Source organism: Temnothorax americanus, unplaced genomic scaffold (assembly GCF_048541705.1).
Source record: "Temnothorax americanus isolate GAGA-0224 unplaced genomic scaffold, ASM4854170v1 Scaffold13, whole genome shotgun sequence".
Lineage (NCBI taxonomy): Eukaryota > Metazoa > Arthropoda > Insecta > Hymenoptera > Formicidae > Temnothorax > Temnothorax americanus.
In genome coordinates, this window is record NW_027509264.1 from 1796299 (window position 1) to 1817854 (window position 21556).

The following is a 21556-nucleotide window of genomic DNA, read 5'->3' on the forward strand; positions in this document are numbered from 1 at the left end:
GTACTTTGTCACTGATGTAGAATCTCCTCGCGATCTGCTCAACATGTTAAAAGGTCTAGAAGCTTGAATGTTTGCGTGTTAAAAACCTGACCGCCGTAAGTTCACAGACACGTTACGTTAGTATAATATCTGCTTTCTTCTTTACATAAATTCCCGCTTAATTTGTAATGCGATTCATAAATGCTCATGAGAAAATTTATTTCGTGTTATTATGTTGAATAGTAATCACATAAATCCGCTTTGAATTCTCCGCAGGAAGGAAACATGCACCCGCTTGTTTATGATATTACGATGTATATAGTGGGCTGCATACAAATGAATATCACGTATCTCTAAAACGCAAATTAGAACGGCGAGTAAAGTAATTCTGTGTAGAAAAAAAGTCTGGAAACAAATCGATGACTTCTAACTTCAAGCTATTTTTGTGACTCGACGCGAGCTCCTCATATAAAGTCTTCCACAAGAAATATAATCGATAAAACAAAAGACTCTATTCTCGACTTTACGCCCTACGTGCCGTATTGAACCTGATAAGTTAGGATCGTGTTTATTCTGCCTTATCGGTAACCCAGATCTACACAATCTGCGGACTCAGCGCAACTTCTGGTATTCACGGAAGTGGGGTCTTTCGAACTGACTTGGGCTCGATCTCGGTTGAAATCGTATTCGTACGATTGCTGTTTGCCAACCGCAAAGTTTGACGTGTCGCGATCTAAGGGGCAAAGGATGAAGGGACTGAGGAGAAACGGGACGCGAATAACGACGACGATCGGATTTGCGAGTCCGTCGAACGCTCACGTTTGTTGAATCCAGCTGGAGCCCTTGAGACGACGCGGCCGAGATTAGTCTGTCTTCGAGTATAAGCGTGTGCGTGTGCGCGCGCGCGCGTCCGCGTTCGCGCAGAGTCGGTGAAGGGTTACCCGTATTTAATTAAACTGTTACTTCGCATTGATTGCCAAACTTGGGCCCTGGGCCGCTCGCTGCAGAGAAGATTATCGAAGTTCGCCGCGCTTCTACTCAGGCCATATCGAGAGGCTGCCAGGCAATTTTGCGAACTTCCAGCCACGCGATAGCGCCAACCTTCTTTGTCAGTTCCGCTTTATTACTACCTTCCGAGCGAGCCGATGCAGTTATCAGCATCCGTATCAGGGAAAAGTTGAAAAAATTTTCAAAGTTGAGAGTGCAAGCACGGAACAGGCGGTTATTGCTTTCAACAGGTAAACTCTGTTCCATAAATATGTCAGTCAAGATAACAGCAGCAATGCAAAAATCAAGAAAACGTCTAAAAGATAATTATGTTTTAATTATTGCTGTCATCGTCCAAGAAAAAGAACAAATAGGAACTGATTGTTAATCGTTAATCTCGCGCCGCGAACTTAACATTCGCAGACGTTACTCCGAATAGCGTAAAACAAGCTCCGCGATCGATCTAGGTTATTGCTTATGGTGATGTATGTAATAGATACGCTGAATGGACGACAAACGATAATCGAGATAGCGGTGCTGCAAGAAGCTAGTTAGTAGGAGTTCCGGTTTTGCATCGTGATAGTGACAGGGACGTAACAAACTGTTAACTAGCTCCTTGTGGTAAGTATCTGTGGCCGGAAAAAGAAAAGTTCAGAATGCGGCGCTCATCCCGCACGATCACCCGCTGCAATGATTTGACGCGAGGTGAAGTAGCTGCAGCTGCAGTTTCCCGCAAGTTTGCGCGATGATCTTGGCAGGGATGTAATATCTAACCGGTAAGAGCGGTTTAGTGATACTTCGGGACAATGTACTTCAGTGAACGCTGGATAATTCACCGTGCATAACGCATCGTGTTAATGCTGTTGACTATGTATGTGTTTCTCTATTGGAAATAATACACATCAAAGATCGCGATGCCATGAAAATCAATGATTAGATATTTGGAACGGGGTTGTTTAAGTAATAATTTTAAGAGTCAATTTCTCGCATGATGATGAATCTATCAAGATTTCTTAAATTTATCATATTATCGATAATTGAATTTAATTTTTGCGTAAAGTACGTTATATTATTGCTGTGCTAATTTCATACAACATGGCAAGTTTAAAGGAGATGATATTTGGAATATTCGATCACACATGGACATTTTTAACATAAGAGCGTGTTCGTAAACCCCATCATAATCTTGTCAAAAACATTGAAAGTTGCGTGTAGGAAGTGGTCTAGAGCGATTGGTAGCTATACTAGGTATGAAAATAGCCGTTGTATGTTCGTTGCGATAGAAAAGAGCTTTCCAGTGCATCCTTCCCCCGCGCTCTGTTCGCGCTACTCTACTTGCTGAAATTCAAGACCGGCGTCTCCTGTCGATCGAGGGGTAGGCGAGCGCGAGCAAGAGGGAGTTTCATTTAAGTTAGAAATTGCTTCTTCCGTAGCGATGATGGGCCGCAAATTGGGCGCGAAACAGAACGCGAAGGAGAGGAGTCTCGAACGCGGGCGAGATGACGAGAGACGGGTGACGAGGCGATGAGAGGGCGCGATGGAACAAGAAGGAACGGTGGGATGCGTGAACGAAAGGACGTATCGATTTTTTATTTATGCGCCTGTCTACCTAGCGAAAATGCAGTCAGCGCTAATGGCGGGTCTAGCTACTGGCTGTAATTCAGAAAACAGCGTCGCGATATTGCGACACGGTATCGCGGCGAGTTGCAGCGAGTAGCTCGGAGTGAATCGCACGAGTTTATCACGTGAAGCAACGATGAGACATCGTCAGTTGTAGGATCAAACGAAGTGTTAACGACCCGCCGAAGCAGAACCGATCGTTACGGAGATATTCGCGATGATAGACGCTAGTTAATGCGAAACGACGCAGATGAAATCCGATATTCTATATGAGCAACAGAGGACATTTTTTTGTGTATCAAAGTGCCCAGTCATCGCGTTCTTCGATATAACGAGCCATGATTATCCGAACGGCGACAAAAGCCCGCGTTACTAAAGGGTATTTGATAAATCGTGCGCGATGTTATCGACGATGTCAAATATATTCGTAAAATGCGAAATTATGGTAAGACATGAAGAGCGGTAACGTCCAATAGTAACAAAGAAAAAAAAATTTTGATAGCGTGTGATAAAAAATTTTATTTATTTATTTACAATTATCATAGTTTAGGCGTACCTTGTCGAAAAAAATTATACAGCAGAGAAAGAGAACACTAGGACTTATCTAAGAAATTTATAACACGTAAAGGAGGATTCCCGGAAGGAACGACGGGAATTCTTCCTTCGTGTGAATATCGAAAATCGGGGGAGACGACGACGTGGATTAGAGTGCACGACCGGAATTTTGCGGTGAAATCCATTTCTGTGCCGGAACTATGACCGACCCAGGAGGGCTTTCAACCAGGACGAATGAATACCCCGAAGGGGGATTACTTCCGTCTCATTAACGTGGCTCGCGATTCCGCGCGCGGAGGAATTGAGAAATTCGTCACGCCCGCCGCTCGTACACTGGCGAAAATCCTAATTCATTCGGCACTCGACGATGAAAACGGCGATTGCGTCGACTGTTAATCAGAGAATGATGTAACGTCGTTCATTCTGCTTTTTGCGGCAAATAATAATTTGTTTTTATTATTTTTAATCTGTTTTGCGCTAAGGATTTTGAGTAGAAAAATTGAAGACCGTTAACATAATCGAAGACACTATTAATTGGCTTAGAGTTATATACGGAGCATTGCAATGTAATCCGATCGTTCAAAGTATCAATACATATTTTATACAGATATAGAGATATAACGCGCATTACGCAATACACATGAAAGAGTTACTATGTAATTAACAAATTTAATATAATTAATTAACGAATAAAATATCAGTATCTATGCGAAAATCTCATAGGACAACGCAAAACTTATTTTTCGATTCAAGATACTTTCTGAAATTCTATCTTATTAAAATTAAAACAGCTTTAGGAAATATTTTTATTTTTAAACTATCAGTTAGGCATAATATAATCACTTTGGCTTGTAATGAATTCTTAATCCAAAAGGGAGGCGAATGTCATCTTGGTATGATCGAAGGCGTCGCTATTAATCCGGGACGCTTCATGGCGCAGTGTGCAATGATAATGTAATCGTCTAATACGCTCCCCCGGATGACGCGATGATTTCCACTGTCATGCTAATCCGCGTAGCCCGTAATTGCGCGTTTATGCGCGCCCGAGAGCTGGATTGACCTCGAGCATTATGCGTCCAGGATGTGTCCCGGGTCTGTCATAGAGGAGGAGGGAGATGGCAGGAATTATTTGCTCGTGGAAGAATAGAAGCGTACATATGATGGATGGCGCCAGCGTGTTGTCACGTTGAGGGAATAGGTAGAGGCCGTCATGCTGGAGATTGAAATCCGCAAGTTTCTCCCGCTTTCCTTTTCATCTCGTTGAGGCGCGGAGTCGTCGCAGTCATTGTGATTCAGCTGAAATCTTAATGGAGTATCGAGAATTACGGTAGGATGTATATTACGAGCCGAGCCTCGCCAGTCTCGCATTACGTCCAATAAAAGGGGAAGCTCCAATCGTATTTTTTTTTTCCGGAAACGAAAGTTGCACCGGAGATTCGATGCTACGTCACGTGCGCTCACTTACTGCCGCGATACTGAATACGTTTCCATTATAATGCTTCTAATATCCATTTGCGGAAGCTTCTGTATTCTTCCGGCTTATGGCGTATATATTTAAGCCTCATCGCGCGAGAAATCGTTTTTATCATTCTGCCATCCGCAGATAGATCTCCTATTACGTGTGGTATGCATCGTATTGCGCACGGACACTTGCCTCTTTTCTTTATTTTTTCGATTGGCCGATATAGTCGGTAGCGGCTGCGCGATGAATTGATTTACTCGTCTTACGCCGCACGACTGCAGTGATAAATACCTATCACGCGCAAGTGTCCGCTATGTTGAGTACGGAGTTAGCCGTATAGCTAGCTGGTTTCCAGGTGGTACGCGTTGGATGAAGGTGGTGCAGGATGGGCTAGACGGGCTCCGAGATATGGTGTATACCTTCGGAGCGATACGTCATCCCTGACAAGCCGGCGTGCCGATAACCCCCCGTCTACGACAAACCCCGTGTGTGGCCTCACACCTCATCGCCGCAAGGGCCATCCATCATGTTTGAGTAATGTAGGGGAACGATTTCGCGTTATTGCGAATGACCGACTCTGTCGCACGTGTCCTTTTACCGTTCTGTCTCTTCCTGTGGATTATCTTCAAAAGATTTGTTCCGTTAACGCGATGAACTGATATCATCGTGCTTTCACGACGGTTTAACATCGCTCCTCGCGATTTCGCGATCGAAGATTGGTTGAGCAAACGAGAAGCGGAAAAAAAACACGACACCTACTTGACGTCAAAATAAATTGCGACATGTTATTGTTAGCGCTCTTATAATTCTTCATCTCTTATTAGCTGTGAATGTAGATATTAGATTTTTATATTGGGTTGAATATAAAAATATATAAAACAATATTCTTATCATATACTTTATGCAATATGAAATACCACGAATAGATGTATATACAAATAGATGAATTTACTCACCGTTATGGACGAGCAGCGCAGAATCACGGGCAACAGTGATAAGATCACTATCGGTGAGTGTTTCGTCAGATGCGTTACCGGAAGTTGGTGTGTCGCTGAGGCCGGCACCACTGCCGGGCATATGATACAGGGGATGTTGTTGTTGCTGTTGATAGGCACGCTGCTTGTGTTGACTTGTGTTGTAATGATTGTGATGGGATTGGTTGGTTTGATGATTATTTTGCGGATAGGCGCGACTACGTAAACTTGAGGTATTATCCTCACCCTCGCTGCCACTTAGACTGTAGGCCGGATAAAGCCGTCCCTTCCCTGAAACAAAGGTCGAAATAATTCGTTATATATACCTCTTTTCGATGCTTTAGCTTCAAATAAAAGCTTTTGGATGACAATAATAATAAATTATGATGATTTCTAGAAAGTTGAAATTAAAAATATTTATCAGAAATGGTATTGTGGCAATATAGGCATATAGATATTAATTGATTTAGTTAACGATTCCAAATTTTTCAAAGAATCAACGAGAAGACTAAAATTACGATTAAATTAGAAAATTTCCTAATTTACATTGAGATGTCCTATTTATATTCTTTTTATTATTTTATTTTATATAAAGTTCATAAAATGTATAACGCATAAAAGTAGTCACAAAATATATCGTTGTTTAATTTCGGAGTTCGCTCTATCGTGGCACGAGATCTGACGGGGTTTGCGTTTGTCACAAAAAGAACAAAATATCGCTGGTATCTCAGTGCAAGCTGTCGCAACATCGGAAAGAGATCGGCGCGACGGCCGAGGATGCAAGAACGTGCAACGCATTAGGAGACTCCGAGGATCTCACGAGGAAGAGCTGGGAAAACAATCCTAGCGTCACGCACACTTGCACAAATAGCGAAGAAACGCGAGACTTCCGCATCCTTCGGCGCTAGACGCGGAGGATCGTTCAAGGGGAAATATCCGGTACGGAGACGTCTTTCTTTTGGATCCCCGTGATCGGCCTCTATGATTTCATCGCTTTTACCTTAGTCGAAACGGTCCCGCGAGACCAATGTTCGCGTGACACTTTAATGTTTCTTTTTTTTTTTCGGGGCAATAACAGCGCGTAAACGCGGGCTTCCGACTATCGACGGAGGAGGCTAATCGGTCCCAGGAGCATGCTCCTAGTTGTCATCGTTTCGGAAATATCTCAGGAATGTGGATTCTCCGCGGTGCCAGATGCTGCGTGACGACGAGTGAGAAAGAAAACCGGTTTTCGGTGATGAGACGGAAAAGAGAGAAGGGGGGTCGCGGACTGGTACGTTATGGAAAAAGCTGATGGCGCGACGACCCGCCTCGTTATGGCGATGCCTTCGGGATAAATCGCGCGAAAACTTTGATCGATGCTTCCCGCCTTTGACCTCTGACTCCTCGCGCGGCTTGTGCGGGGTCTTGCATCAGCGACATCGATATCGCAAAGTCGGTTTTCTTCCCTGAATCGGCGTCTTTGACACGCCGCTGGCCGATCGATCGACCTGTCGCCAAGAGTTACGTCGCGCCATAGAAAAAAGAGGCAGAGGTTCGTTAGCATCTCGTTGAGAAGCGAGGGATGAGAAATCGTGTTTCTCGATAACCCTGCGCTTCTTCCGCGCCGAGACAAAATGGTTTATGGGTGGACGTGTATCAGTGTCCCGACGACGGAATCGATTATCGACAAGTCCGTGGACATTGAAGAGAGAAAGAGAGAGAGAGTGAGAGATCGGATGGAAATTGCAATTCGATTAACCCTTGATTTGATTGCGTGTCCGATATGAAGCGCACAGAGTTGTATCTTTTTAATTATTTTAAATTAAGCAGTACAGTGTTACAGAGTCTTTTTTTCGTTGAAGCATTCCAACGGATTGATAAATATCGTCTCTGTTTATCTTTGACGTTGCAATCATCGGCTCCTTTTTGTTAGAGCTTCGGATTTGAATACAATATGGCTTTGCTGGGAGGCTCTTCTCTGTGTGATGGATGAAGTTACAGCGAAATGCAAATGTTATTAGTGGTATCTATCGGTAGCGCGTAATTCGACATTCAATTATGGTTTGCGCCGTATCGGACATAATGCATCGCGCGCTCATCACGATCTATATATATGCCACCCTCGTGTGTACAAATAATCTTCTGACGTGGGATGGACGCGCATAAAGGAGATTCTATTCGGCAGCATTGTTAAAAGCAAAAAAGGTACCGTTACCAATCACGTCGCGGCGGTTAGAGGGGTCCATTATAATTAGGTTTGACCGTGCATACCGTTAATGGACACAATATACGGAGCTGCGTAACAACGCGACTCATCGCTAACCGAATTATTCTGTCGCTCCCTCCGTCTATCTTGCATCCCTTCCCTTTTCCCTCTCTGTTTCTGTCGCGTTGCTTCCTCTTTTTCCTCTCTGTCCCATTGTTTACTTTTGTCCGTCCATCCTCCAAACGGCCCCAGGCTAAACAAACTTACGGGGTTTTAACGGTTAACAAGCTTAGTGATTTTGTAATTGGGTTACTGCAGTCTGCCGCGGATGGAAATCGTAAAAATTCTTATCCCGACGTGACAGGTTCCGAGTACAACGATGGACGAGTCGTGATCTCCTTTGTTGCTCGCGATTGAGCTCCCTGATACGGTTTACTACATATCGAATAAACCATACGTAAACATGTGCTACCAGTGGCAAACGACGTTCGCAACATTATTACGCGCAACATTAAACCGCGCATCGGAGAGAATAACCCTGATATAAACCTTACACGCGTTCGCATCCCATGCGTTGCAAGTACCAAAGAATATCTTTCGGTGCTTTGAATTTTACAGCATACCGAACATGTCGCAAATAAATTTGTAATGTCATGGTATGTTATATACGAGAGACCGAACGTCACATATCAGGTCCGAATGTCACGCAAACACATCGGGGGAAAAAAAAACAACAGTCATCGATATTGAAAAATGATACCTTGAAATTTTATTGCGAACTACGCGAAGAATAATCGTTTTCGAAATAGTTTCAGCATGAACGCGTGAGAAAAGAAGTAAAATACATATAGAAATTACATTTATGTTGTATACAATAATATTATCACATTTTCTGTGAAATACATACACGCGCTATTTTCAGGCTCCTTTATTGAAAAGGAACGGATTGAGATTTGAGTCTGTATCGTGACAAATGTGAGAAAGAAAACCTAGACGCGGCGTGAAACGATCTCGTATGCGCGGATACTCGCTTAAACATTTTCTATTTTCCTGCGGTAAGTGAGATTCTCTTCGAATTTCACGTATCCATAATACATTATCGGGTTACCATGGGGGAGCATTGTGGCCACCATACAGACTCCGTTCGTATATCGAGTACTCGTATGCGCGCATGTATATGAAAGCTTGTAAATTTCTTCGTAACCTTCAACGCGGATTAGGTTAACCCCTATAATATCACCATAATTCCCATGTTACCGCAACTGAACGCGTGTGTATTACGTGCACGTGATAATCTATACTTCTATAAATACAATGCATATGTACCGTGATGCGTCGACTTTATTATATTTATGGCGAAGAAACGATAATTCTCTAAAGAGATGTACAATTTTGCAAATCTCGTCAATTCGCGAATAATGAATTAATTGTGAGTAAATATCATTTTTTTATCTCTCTATCTCTTTTTCTCTTTATATATCATGAAATTTCGGATATGACATGTGGTGAAATCGACGCGCCTCCGCGACATCTGACTTCGCAGCAGGTTCAATTTCGTGCAGAGTATATCGCTTGTTTTATATATTCGAGCATGCAGATGGATAATATTCCGCAACGTGAAATATCGTGACATAACGTTACGACGTTTCGACACGCATAGATAACAGGTTTATAAAATATCTTCCGGTAACGAGAACAGTGAACTTTTCATTGTCGTGCTAGTTATGAGGGTAGGTTTTCCTATCAGTTACAGTATATTAATATTTGTATGGTATGATCATAACTATAGCTAAAGGTATAAATAGACGAGCAGATAACATACTTGCAAAACTGGAACAAGTATACATAATATATATATTTGTTAAATTAATTATTCATGCGCGATTTAATTATACCGATATGTAAAATATGATTTAATTATTTCGTTAGTTAATTATCATTAATTCGTAGATGTAGTACACAGCAGCATGAATTTATTTAAGTATCGTCTCTATATTCAGTGAATTCAGGACTTGTGCAATCTGCGCTATCGATTCGTTATTAAATCTATTATGCCGTAACGATATTTTTACTGCGCATATCGATCTGTCATCTTATTAATCAATTATTGATTTTTATCTGACATAATATTGATTTTTATTGTTCTACTAATTTTATCTTTTATCAATAGTAGTAACAAGTTTTTTATTAATAGCAGATTTTAATTTTACGTGTAAATGATTAAATTTATTTTTAATATAAATAGGTAATTCTCCTGGAAAAGTAAAACTGTTCGATTTTAAAATAAGAGGAACGAGGTGCCACACATTTCAATTTCTCGTTTTATTAAAACTACAAGAAAAGTCTTTGATTTATTAATAAGTCACATAATTTGAAATATAAAAGTCTAACAAAAAGTAATAGCAATCAATTTATTTATATATTTATAAATATTTTTTTTAATAAAAATAAAGTAAAGCGCATTTATATCAAATAGACAATTTGATGCGCAAAGGATATCTAGCTATATTCATCTAAATTACAATGATTTAACATGCAAGGAACAAAATATTCAGCGTTTGTATTTTACAGTACATTAAACGTTTTATAGATAACGGATCGGCTGGCACGCGGCCTTGTTTTTGTTTCGTATGTCGCGTTTTTTGTGTATGCAAGGTCGCCGCTCTATGATTCGCGCGCCAACCTTGCTCGAACAAACGGGACACGCTGCGAGCAACTCGGTGCATCGTCGCATTACTCCCCGAAGCGCGATCGCGACAAGTACAGGAGAAAACGCTAGCGCTCCCCACGAACCATTAGCGGTCATACCGCGCGCGATTAATTGATTTGCACGATTAACGATCCGTATTACGGCTATTTGTCGAAGCAGATATCTCGCGCGGTTGATTTTTTTTTAGAAATCAAAACGATAAAGGAAATAGAAGAAAATAAAAGTTATGAATTATCATTTTATAATGCTGATGGGCAAATCATTATTTCTTCAGCTTGGACACAAATATATTTTGCGTCGCATTTTGAATTTTTTGCCGATATAAATGTATTTTGTCGATTGCTTTCGCGTCGAACAATTAAAGCAACGGACAATTATATATATCGAATAATCCATCGCGTTTTCGTTGATTCGATTGTATCGAGTACGAATTAGAAAGTCATCGATATTATTATTCAATTTTTTTATCTTAATGGAACGTCACAGGTACAGAATGGATTAACTCTGGATTGTGAGATGAGTATCATCGCAACGCGTCTAATTAACAAGTATCATTATATTTATATTAATCTTGTATTAATTTTAATATTTTGTTATTGTATAGCACAAACGCGGTGTTTATCGATATGAGTTGTTGAAATCTTTTGCTGTTCGAGGTTTGTTCGTTATTCTCATTCGCGAGACATCGCGTGTATCAAGCAGACTTAGTGATCGGTGCGATCGTATTTTTCTGTTGCATTACAGCAAAGTACGTAATCGCGTGCGGTTGATATCGGGAATGCCGTGCAAAGTGATGCGCGATTATCTTATTCCGGTGATTGGTGCGCGCGCGCCGCGTATACGCGAGTGTTAAAAGCGCTATGAAGGAACGAGAGATGGAGGAGGTTTGGAAGTATCGGACGACCGATGGCACCGCAACTATGGGGTGAGCAATTTATTGTTTATTATTTTATTTATCATTTGCAAAATTAATCGTTTATAATTATATGGTGTAAACAGTTATTATATTTTTTGAAATATTAATTGTTTTGGACACTGGGTTGTAAAACCTGGATACATTTGTTTCTACAGATTAACTCCGTTGTTAATTATCATATCAGTAAGCGATAAATTATAACTTACTTTTTTCAATTTATGGTAATGGATCTGTTGAAGTCATATCAAATATGTATAAGATATTACAGACGTACGTATATATATGTATTAAGTTAAGAAAATAAGAGTATTACAAATAAATATTACATCTTATAGATCCATTAGCCTGAAATAAATGGATTAAAACAGATTACCATTTAACTTTGGGACATGCACAATTATTGAGTTATCGTAGAAATTAAAAAGACGTTTTATAACCAAAGTAAACTTGTTAAAAAGTAATATAACGAGTGCTTTCTGTACAAGAGAAATTGTTTCCAAATCTAGTAAAAATATTATCAATTCATATATTATTCATACGATTATCAAGCATTCTATACGCCTTAGTGAGAACACTATAAAGATATAGAATATATTAATAATAATATTCGAGATTAATTGTTTAATATTAAGTACATTATAATCAAGCAAATTCTCAAGTTTTGTTTAGATAATTGAAATTATAATTGATTTATTTAGTGAAAAATGCATGCTAGTAATATTTATACTTATAACGCACCGATTTTATGTTTATAGTTTATCCACAAACACGTTAATAACTTAATCACTTGAACCGAAATAAAATGCCGCGAGAGCTAAAACTTAATATTTGTAATTAACATTTCAATCGGTTGATGATTGCTATAGTATACGTAATATTTGGATACGGAGAATTAATAGATAATGAACAGTAAAGATCAATATTGCATGAGCTGAGTGAAAATCGGTAACATATAACAGATTATTATAAACGCAGTTAGATGTAAGTGTGTGAACTATAATTTTGATCAATTTTTATCGTTTATAATTTGAAGACCATTTTACCTTAACATTCCTGTATTCAGGTAAACTTTTACTCCAAATTAACTTTCTGAATATTAAAGTATTATACGGATGAGACACTATACCGACTTGATTATCTAATGTTTTACGCGAAGAAGAAACGCGGATCCGACGATTTTATTCTCGTAAGAGTACCTGGTCGGGTAGCTTATCGGGTCACCGAGTAAAAAAAATTCTCTTTGCCATTTTTCTCTCTCCCTCTCTCTTTTTTCCGAACCCGTTTTTTTTTATCTTGGATTACATCGCAGATAAAAAGATTGCATCGCCGATAGGACAGTAGTGTCCATTGCGAGATTGGATCGGATGTTTCACGATCTTTCTGGTAATGGCGACCAAGCACACTGTCCGGACGCCAGAATCGTCTTTGGATTAATCGATTTGCGCCAGTGATAGCATTCCCGAGACGAGACGGAGAGTACGCGTTTCACTTCCTTGATTTCTATTCGCTCGCTAAATGGAAAGAGCTTACGTCGATATCGCTCGAATCGAGGCTTATGGTTTTCTTTCTTCGTGGATCCGAGAGTACGTTCAATAAAAAGTAGCACCCACTATTTTGGTGCAGGCTATTTCGAAAAATGTAGTGCTCTTGATAATACGATTTCGTCACAGAATGTAACTTGGAAAAGAAAATATAGATATGTGTTATTTCATATTATTATATAACATTAATTTGTGTAATATGCAGCATAATTAAAAGCGGATTTTTTAGATAATATTTATTTAAATTTTCTCTTAACAGTGTGTGATGTTATTAATATGAAAACTATTAAAGTGATATTATTGTGACATATTTTTCTAAATATTTAAAGCAGAGTTTCATCAAAAGCCGACTGCAAATTTCACTGCGCGAAATTTTATTCGCTTAACTCGTTTGCAAAAATTCATGCCGTAATCTCTCGTCACACGTGTCTCACGTGTGAATGAATTTCGAGGACGAGATGCGAGGCGAAAGAAATAAAACAACGAATAAAAACTTCGTCGCGCAAGTCGGTATTGCGCCCGGTGGAAGCCCGGACTGTGTGCACGGTGATGTACACATGAGTTGCAAACCTCGCGTGCTCAACACGCGCAACCTTTCCTCGCTGCATCGCCTGCTGATATACTGACGTAGAGTATCGGCCAATTATTTGCGCTTAATGTCGTATTTGCACGGAGCGAAGCGGAGAACAAAAGGCAACGAAGACGAAGCGCGGACGGGTGTGCGAAACAGTTCTCGCGGTAACAGTTTCTAATGAAAAGTGAATGGCTGCCGATAAAAGTCGAGAAATACCACCATTTGTGGTCGAAACGACTATCCGGTTTTTGCGAGCTTTTTTAAGCCGGTAGAACTGGTACGGATGCCAACATGATCCCCTGCGTTTTGCCGTCATTTTTTACGTTTCATTCTGATCTTAATTACGGATATCAGATATTGTATAATTATAATATCTGATGTGATATTAGGTACAAGAAATTATGACGTGAAATGAATTCGTTATTTGTGAATTTTATAAAAAAAGAGTCATAAAGTTATTTCTATATTTAAAATAAACTTACTAAAGCTGATAATCAGAACCATCATAATATTATGAGAATCTCGTATTTTTAATTAAATTATAGTTAGAAATTTGTAACTATTACTATTATTTGCTAATTTGTAATTAATTTGTATTTTAAATGGGGGAATACATCTTTTTTATTTTTTTTATATGATCGTATATCAAAGAATCTTCGCATTCTTTGTTAATAATTGCAGATTTTTCGTTAGAAATTGCCGATTATTCTCAGCAATCTAAATTCCTTCTCGATACTCACACGAGTGCGTGCAGGCAACTATAGGAATATATAGTCCTCGTTTATAGGAAACTGTTGATTACTTAGTCATGGTATTAATACAACATCGCCAATATTGGCAGATTATCGGTATCAGATGCTCGTATTATTGCAGCGGCTGATTATTCCGATGTCAACAGCTCCAATATGCGCGTTACCCCCCGGAACTGATTTTCACTTCGAGGCGGAGGAACGAAAGCATAAATGTACGAGAGGGAGAGACCCCCTTTCTCCCGTGCCCGCTAGAAGACGTAAAACTCGGGATTACGGTACACGGCTCGTTTCGAGATGTTTGCGCGAAAAAAAGAGGGTGAAGTTGGTGGATGATCGTAAAGTTCGAGATTACGCCGTTCGGGTTTAACGGGGCAGAGCTCAGCCGCCCTCTTCGTCGCGCGAAATTTGCATGAAACTGTTGTAAGAGATCTCACAAGAAAGTGGCAATGAAGGCGCGAGATATATATAGGCATCGTTACTGGACTGACAGAGGCAGAAGAGGAGGCGCGTGCAAATAGGAGCCTATACGTTCTCGAAGAAGATGACGCTAGGCGCAGACCGTAAAAATGGGTTGTAAAAAAATGTCGAATGTCAAAGACACGGGCATTAAGGCGTTTCGCGACGAAAACGCGACGTTGTTCCATCGTATCGTGAGAATCCACGCGCGGTCGGATAGCCGCGCGCGCGCGCGAAACTTTGCAACCCTAATGAAGAAATAAGGGCTGAATTCATTCCGTCGGCACTTTTTATTTAAATTCGGAATTATTCTCGTGAAGCATCGTTGCCCGTGTGTACTCGTTCGCGTATTAGTTTATGCAAAACAGGATCGTTGCGAAACCCTTTTTCGGAGCACCATTAGGCGAAAATGCAAATGAGAAGCTCGCATCGGTTACCTTTCACCATCGACCGGCGCAGGGAAATGCAATTTCGTCGAAGATTTGATCGATTATCGAAGCGAAAAGTGGCAGTCGGATGCGCCGAATGCGCTCGCACTACTAACTAACTTGAAACTGGTTCTCAAGCAGAATCGCATGAGCGTAATAACGTTAAAGAGCCCCGGCTGTTACAAAGTAGCTACCGCGGCTCGGAACGCCCGACGTGCAAAAAAACGTGGGTCATATGATTGCACTTGGAGGATCCGCCAAATACGGCGTGACCGTTTGATGTCCGGCCGCCGTCAGGCGTTTAGAGAAAATTATCGAGTTCTTGCGCATCGATCGCTCGCTATTTGCCCGTTCGTGTCTCGTCTGCGCAAGGCGTGCTTCGAATATCGATCTAAAGTCAACGGTCCGAGATGTACGTACGTACTTGCGAGCGCTCGACGACAGCAAGACAAGTTAAATTTCACGTCCTCGCTTAGAGTTTTCATCGTTTTCATGAATAATAAATTGAACGAGCGGAGTTAAGAAATAGAGAGAAAAGGAGGGAGAGAGATCTGCAAAAATTTGGAGTACTCGAAAGTTATTATTGTAATATCTGCTATTGCACTTTCGAACATGGAAACTTTAACAGTTAATTATCAAATATATTTACCATCGCGGGATAAAAGTATATTTGATGTAATATAATCTGTTATGAATAAATATTTTGAATTTATAGAAGCTACCGCATATAAGGATATTACAGGATTTATACTTTTTAAAATATTATTGACTAAAATACTTGTCTCTCTTTTTTTTATGATTTATAATTTTATATCTGTGCATTATATATATGTGCATGGATAAAATCATATATATATATATATATATATATATATATATATATATATATACATATATAATATATATATTTTTTTAACAAGATATAGGTCGTATAATTTTCGTTAACGCTTGTTATCGATAAAAGAAAGAGAAATAGAGTGAGCAACTTCTATGAATTTACTTATTCGTTTAGTATATGCTTACCACGGTTATTTATAACAACTGTGAGCGAGCGCTATTATGTGTCCTTATATTATAGACACAGTGGAAATTTATCGATCATTACTAAATTTGTATGCTATTTAAAGAACAATTTTCATAAAGTGGTATAATTTGGAATTCGTATAAAGATCTAATGATACAATTAAGAAATAGAATATATACGGAAATATTATTTTATTAACATTTAATAGATAATATTTATTATGACTTATGTACTATAATATACAATATTGATCACTTATTATAACTTTTGTCTTTATATATTTATGAATGTAAAATTATGCACTTGCAATTAATTAACATGCTTTCATAAAAATATAATGTTAAAAATTTTTTTGGGAGCTAAATCAAATTAGACTTTAAATATTTAGTTAAAATATATATATATATAGGCATAGATATATCTTAAATATATTTAGGTTAAATATAGAAAACATAATATAAAGTAATACTATATAATTTCGATATTTCTATAAAATAATCTTGTAGGGATATTATAAGATATATGTATATATGTGTATATACGAGTATCTATCTTTCTCGTAAAGTGATAAGAGACGCATATATAAATGCTATAATATATTAATATATATTATTAATATTATTTTAATATAAAAAATATTTTCTTTCATATTATATTGCTAGAGATTAATATACGAAAGAAAAACATAATAATGTTTTATTTGCAATATTATTCCACAAGAGATGACTACTTATTTTATTAAACATTTTATATACAATTTTGTTAATTTTATAAATTTTTATTTATTGATTAATCTTTCCATTATTTATTCATTTATCGAATGTGGAATAAATAAAGTTATTTTTATGTCGTATTAAATTTCATCGTCGATAGATGCAAATATACATCGCAATGGTGACGAGGTCGACGATGATTCTTTACGTACGACTGACGCATATTTTATGCCCGTATAGAGCACGTGAAGCAACGAACTGCCGGAAGGCTCGATCGCCTGACAAACTGCCGAACGATTTTCGCGTCGCGCCGTAAAATTTTGGTCGATTGCCGATATTCCCTACGTACGCGTACTGGTGATCGATGGGTCGCTCGTGGATACGTGCGAGACTAAGCGCGTTTGTTTTAGACTATATACCGTTTTTTTTTAGCACAAGCTTTTCGTTTCTCTCTTTCTCTCTTTCTCTCCTAACCCCCTGCGGTCGTTCGCCAAGTGCTGGATTAAAAAAACAAGCTCGATAGCTAAAACCGCGTAAACCGTTTGCATCACGCAAATTGTAAACAATGCTGAAAATAATCCAGATGTAAGTAACGCTGCGGCTGCATTCTGCAATCGGGTATGATTTTGGCCGGTCTGCAAAATTCTCATAGCAAATTTTCGTGATTTTTCTGATTTTTCCAAGCTTAAGTCCATGTCATGATTTAGATCTCTACGAAATAATTACGTTTCTTAGTCACCAGTCGTTTGCTTCCACTTGTAGATTAATACAGAACATTAAGCTTTTTAGAGTATTTCTTTCTTTATATAATTTCGACGTATATCAGATGTGTCGCATTATAAAATCAATCGTTGAAGATGTCCGTTGAGTTTGAATAGCAGAGCTAGCAGGATCTCCTGTGCTATCAGTAACGCAATTTACGAGACGCATAATGTTGCTTTTATATGATGCCATATAAAATGCGCACCATACGTGCGCAATAGACACAATACACACGAAGAGTGATATTCATCGTACGGCGGCGTGTGCATGTGTGCCAGATGCGTGATAAAGGCGTCTGCGCAGACAGATAAACATTCATTCCATCCTCCGTTTATAATTACGCGCGCTGCGTTATTTATCGTGCTCATATATATAATGAAAGGGTAAAAACGAATTTATACGGCCGCATCGAATTGTTCAATGCATTACTTTCGCGTCGTTCGCATAATTGATGCGATCGGACCAACGCCGATTCTCAATTAATATTAACGCGCACCGTTATTAGTGTTATGAATCATTCGCGCAAGGTAGTCCGTGTGGGTGGTACTATTATCTACGAATTACCGAACTGCAGACGTTCCTGCCGACGGAAACCGGCGTGTTGTAAGATCTCGGTGCTCGTCCGACTTGTGTGACAAATGTGCGAGTTAGAAGGAACTTCCGGCGTGATCACGAATGCAATACTGAAATAGAATTAATGTTGCGCGAAATATGGATGGATAAATTCTTATCGATCACAAAGCTCGTGTTAATAATTACGTTGCAAACTGATAAAATAATGAAAAGTTGTTGCCTTTAGCAAAAGTTTTGCTATTTTGTAGATGTCATAATTTTTTTTGTATATGACGTATTAATTAGATTATTCGTTATTTTTAAGTAAGAATTATGGCATTTTTTATTATACAAATCTCTTGTACACATAATGTGGTTGTAGTTGTTAGTTATGCTTCACAAATATAACGATAAGATAGAAATTTGAGCATGCGTATTTTTCCGAAATCAAGAATCGAAAGATAAGGTTTTTCTTGCAACAGACGCGTCGTAATTTAACGATATCTGTAACGAACCAATTTAGAGAGACAGGCGATACGGCTGGGACCCTTAAAATTTCTATTAACCCAACGAAGAGTGAGAGGTCATTAAAAAAATTCTGGTAAAAAGTAATCTGCTGATAAAAAGGGTCAGAATGCTTCCCGGGAAAGGGCTTTTGAGTTCGATGGGACGAGGTCTAACTATGTTTACGTGGCTTATCTGTATCGGCCACCCTCTGACACGTGTGACTTATCAGCCAGATTATCGAGCTTTATTGGATCTCATGTTGATTTTCGAATTTACATAAATCTCGACGTATTTAATGATAAGCGCGGTATCTCACGCGTGGAATTACAAAAGACATTATATAGATATAACGCGATATTTCTTTTCCCAAGCGCGGCAGATAGCGTACAAGTGGTTGTGTGATGTGTTTCGCAAAATATTTTTTAATTTGAAACCTGTAACCCGGTCGCAATCCCCGCTGGCATTCGTTCACCATAAGCATCGTCCCATTGCGTTTAAACTTTGTTCTCTGTCTGACTCGTCCCTTTCTCACTCGAGCTTTTTATTTGCCCCGGTAATATCACGATACTAAGTGCCTGCCTCGTCACGTGGGACGTGGGTAAATAAGGGACGCTCGACTACCATTCCCCCGTCGTCGTTTTAATGCGCCGAAGCCACGATTCGTGTTTGCACAGCGTTACAACGCTTCCATAACAGTTTTTCCTCTTTACGCAAACGAGACAAACGATGGAATGGCCATTGGCGAAAAACGCGGCGCGGCGTGCCGCGGCTCCTCTCGGATTTCGCGAGATTTTTTTAAATTCCCGTTCAGACCGGCAAATCGAGATGTCGTCTCCCTGCTGTCGAATAGTGCGCATACTGTGAAGGGACATGCACGATTGTGTGTGTGTGTGTGTGTGTGTGAATGGGTTACTGACGGGATTAAGCTGGATATTTCGTACGACGTTGCACATTTCTACACTGCGCAGCTCGTATCTGAGTATTGATTTATTGTAATTTACGTGTGCGTGTATACGACCTCGGTTTGACTAATGATGAATTGTCAGAGTAATGGCTTAGCAACGAAATAAGCACCAAATTAATTTTTTACATTTTTCAGATATTTTGCAAATATATTTTCTAAACGAATATGATCACCTTCCTTTTTTCTGTTGAATGTTTTAAGCTAATTGATTTGTAACGTGATCGGAAACTGACTCGATTTTGATCCGCGAAAGTGACTTCGACCATAGGAACAACTTTCGCCATTGATCGAGCGTGAAGCTGGGAAGACATTCGGAGTCGGAGGGCTTTCTTTCTCGCATTTGCGAGAGTTAGCCGAGGAAAAAAGCGAAACCTGGCTCTGCCCTCTCATCGGTCCCGCGGTATACGCGAAACACGTACAGTTCTATCCATACCCACGCCGGAATATAAGGTTACGTATGTACACGCGGCCGCTCTCGCGGGTTCCGGTTCACAAAGCACGTCCCTTCTGTATCCTATTCGTCGGTTATCTGCACGGTCTAAGGCGCATGTCGCGGCGAGCCTTTGGATTTAGTATAGATCTCTCCTTCTCCTTCTCTCTGTCTCTCTCACCCTCTCTCTCCGTCTGTCCCTCTCTTTTGGAGCTGACCGTCCGTTAGTTACGTGGGCCCTAGGTATCCTCACATAAATTTCTGTATCAGACAATGGGTAATTGTGCGCGATCCACCCCTGTGTGTGCATGCGGCGGCGCGCCGGTGTGTCCGACCTACCTACCTGCCCGCACGGACAGAGCGAGTGACTGTAATACGCGGATCCTAGCGCGTATATACGTTTTCGCGCTCACACGTGGCGCGTATGTATGTATGTACGAAGCGAGCCACACACGCCGCGGCGCGCCCGCAGCGAAGTGTGAGTGGGCGTTGCTCTTCGAGATGCCAGATCCACCGTGCAGATAGTCCAAGTACAGCCTGAGTTACGTCCTCTCCTTCGCCCTCTATCGTTTCCCACCTTTCTCCCCGCTTCTCTAACTCGTCTCTTCCGCAGCCTTGCTCTTCCTCCTTCTCCTCCTCTTCCTTCGCCATCGTACCGAAAGCCATGCACTCCGGGCATAGCACCGAATTATATTGGTCCTTGCGTCCTTGGCGAATTGTTGTGAAGTCCGACGGACGACCGGCGGAAAAAATAAGGGATCGTTTGCACGAGTTTTAATTTAAATGGCCCTTGTATCTCGAGTCGTATCATATTTAGATCGATCAGACTGCATTTTCGGACATATGATATACGTGATCTTATTACGTACCACGATAAGACTGGAGTCCGGAAATATCTGATTACTACCTCTGTTTTCAACGTATCGTGTTAACTTGTACTCGCGCTATGCAAATTGTTTTGCAAAGCTAGTCCCTATACTAATTTACGTTAATTCTGATTATTAATAACGCGTAGAAAAGTAAGTAGAGATATTTTTGCACATTCTTTACTGCGAATGTTACACAATGCAAATATGGCGGAAGTAATACGTGCCGTGAATGCGGTCAATGTACTTTTGCCATATAAGACGGGTACGATATGATTTTAATACTTTGACGGAGTTTCCAGCGCTGCTCTATTTTTACGGCTCTCCAACACCTTCGCTGGGCTTTAGTTAAAGAGGGAGAGAAAGAGAAAGAGAGAGAGAGAGAGAGAGAGAGAGAGAGAGAGAGAGAGAGAGAGAGAGAGAGAGAGAGAGAGAGATGGGGGGAGCGAGAGAAAAGCGAATCTCGAAGTCCCGGAAAATCTGAAACTCTCGAGCGAGTCGTGCAAGCCGGGCTTTACGTTGCTGCGAGAAATTCGAAAATCTCGAGAATGGAACTGCCATTAGCGTCGCCGTTTGCGCGAGTCGGCTCTCGTTCC

General features: G+C 40.1%; 1 protein-coding gene and 1 long non-coding RNA gene across 11 annotated transcripts in view; one reads left to right on the forward strand and one right to left on the reverse strand.

The window, feature by feature from the left end:
• Ten-m (teneurin transmembrane protein Ten-m) overlaps positions 1-21556 on the reverse strand; it is a 514620-nt gene that overhangs the window by 262945 nt on the left and 230119 nt on the right. For all 8 annotated transcript variants that reach the window (XM_077400008.1, XM_077399999.1, XM_077400002.1 and 5 more), the window contains exon 3: positions 5560-5868. In XM_077400008.1, the coding sequence (XP_077256134.1) occupies positions 5560-5868 (309 nt within the window). The remainder of the gene's footprint in view (positions 1-5559; positions 5869-21556) is intronic.
• Positions 1-21556, forward strand: part of LOC143894024 (uncharacterized) — a 186817-nt gene that overhangs the window by 50056 nt on the left and 115205 nt on the right. The window lies entirely within an intron of this gene.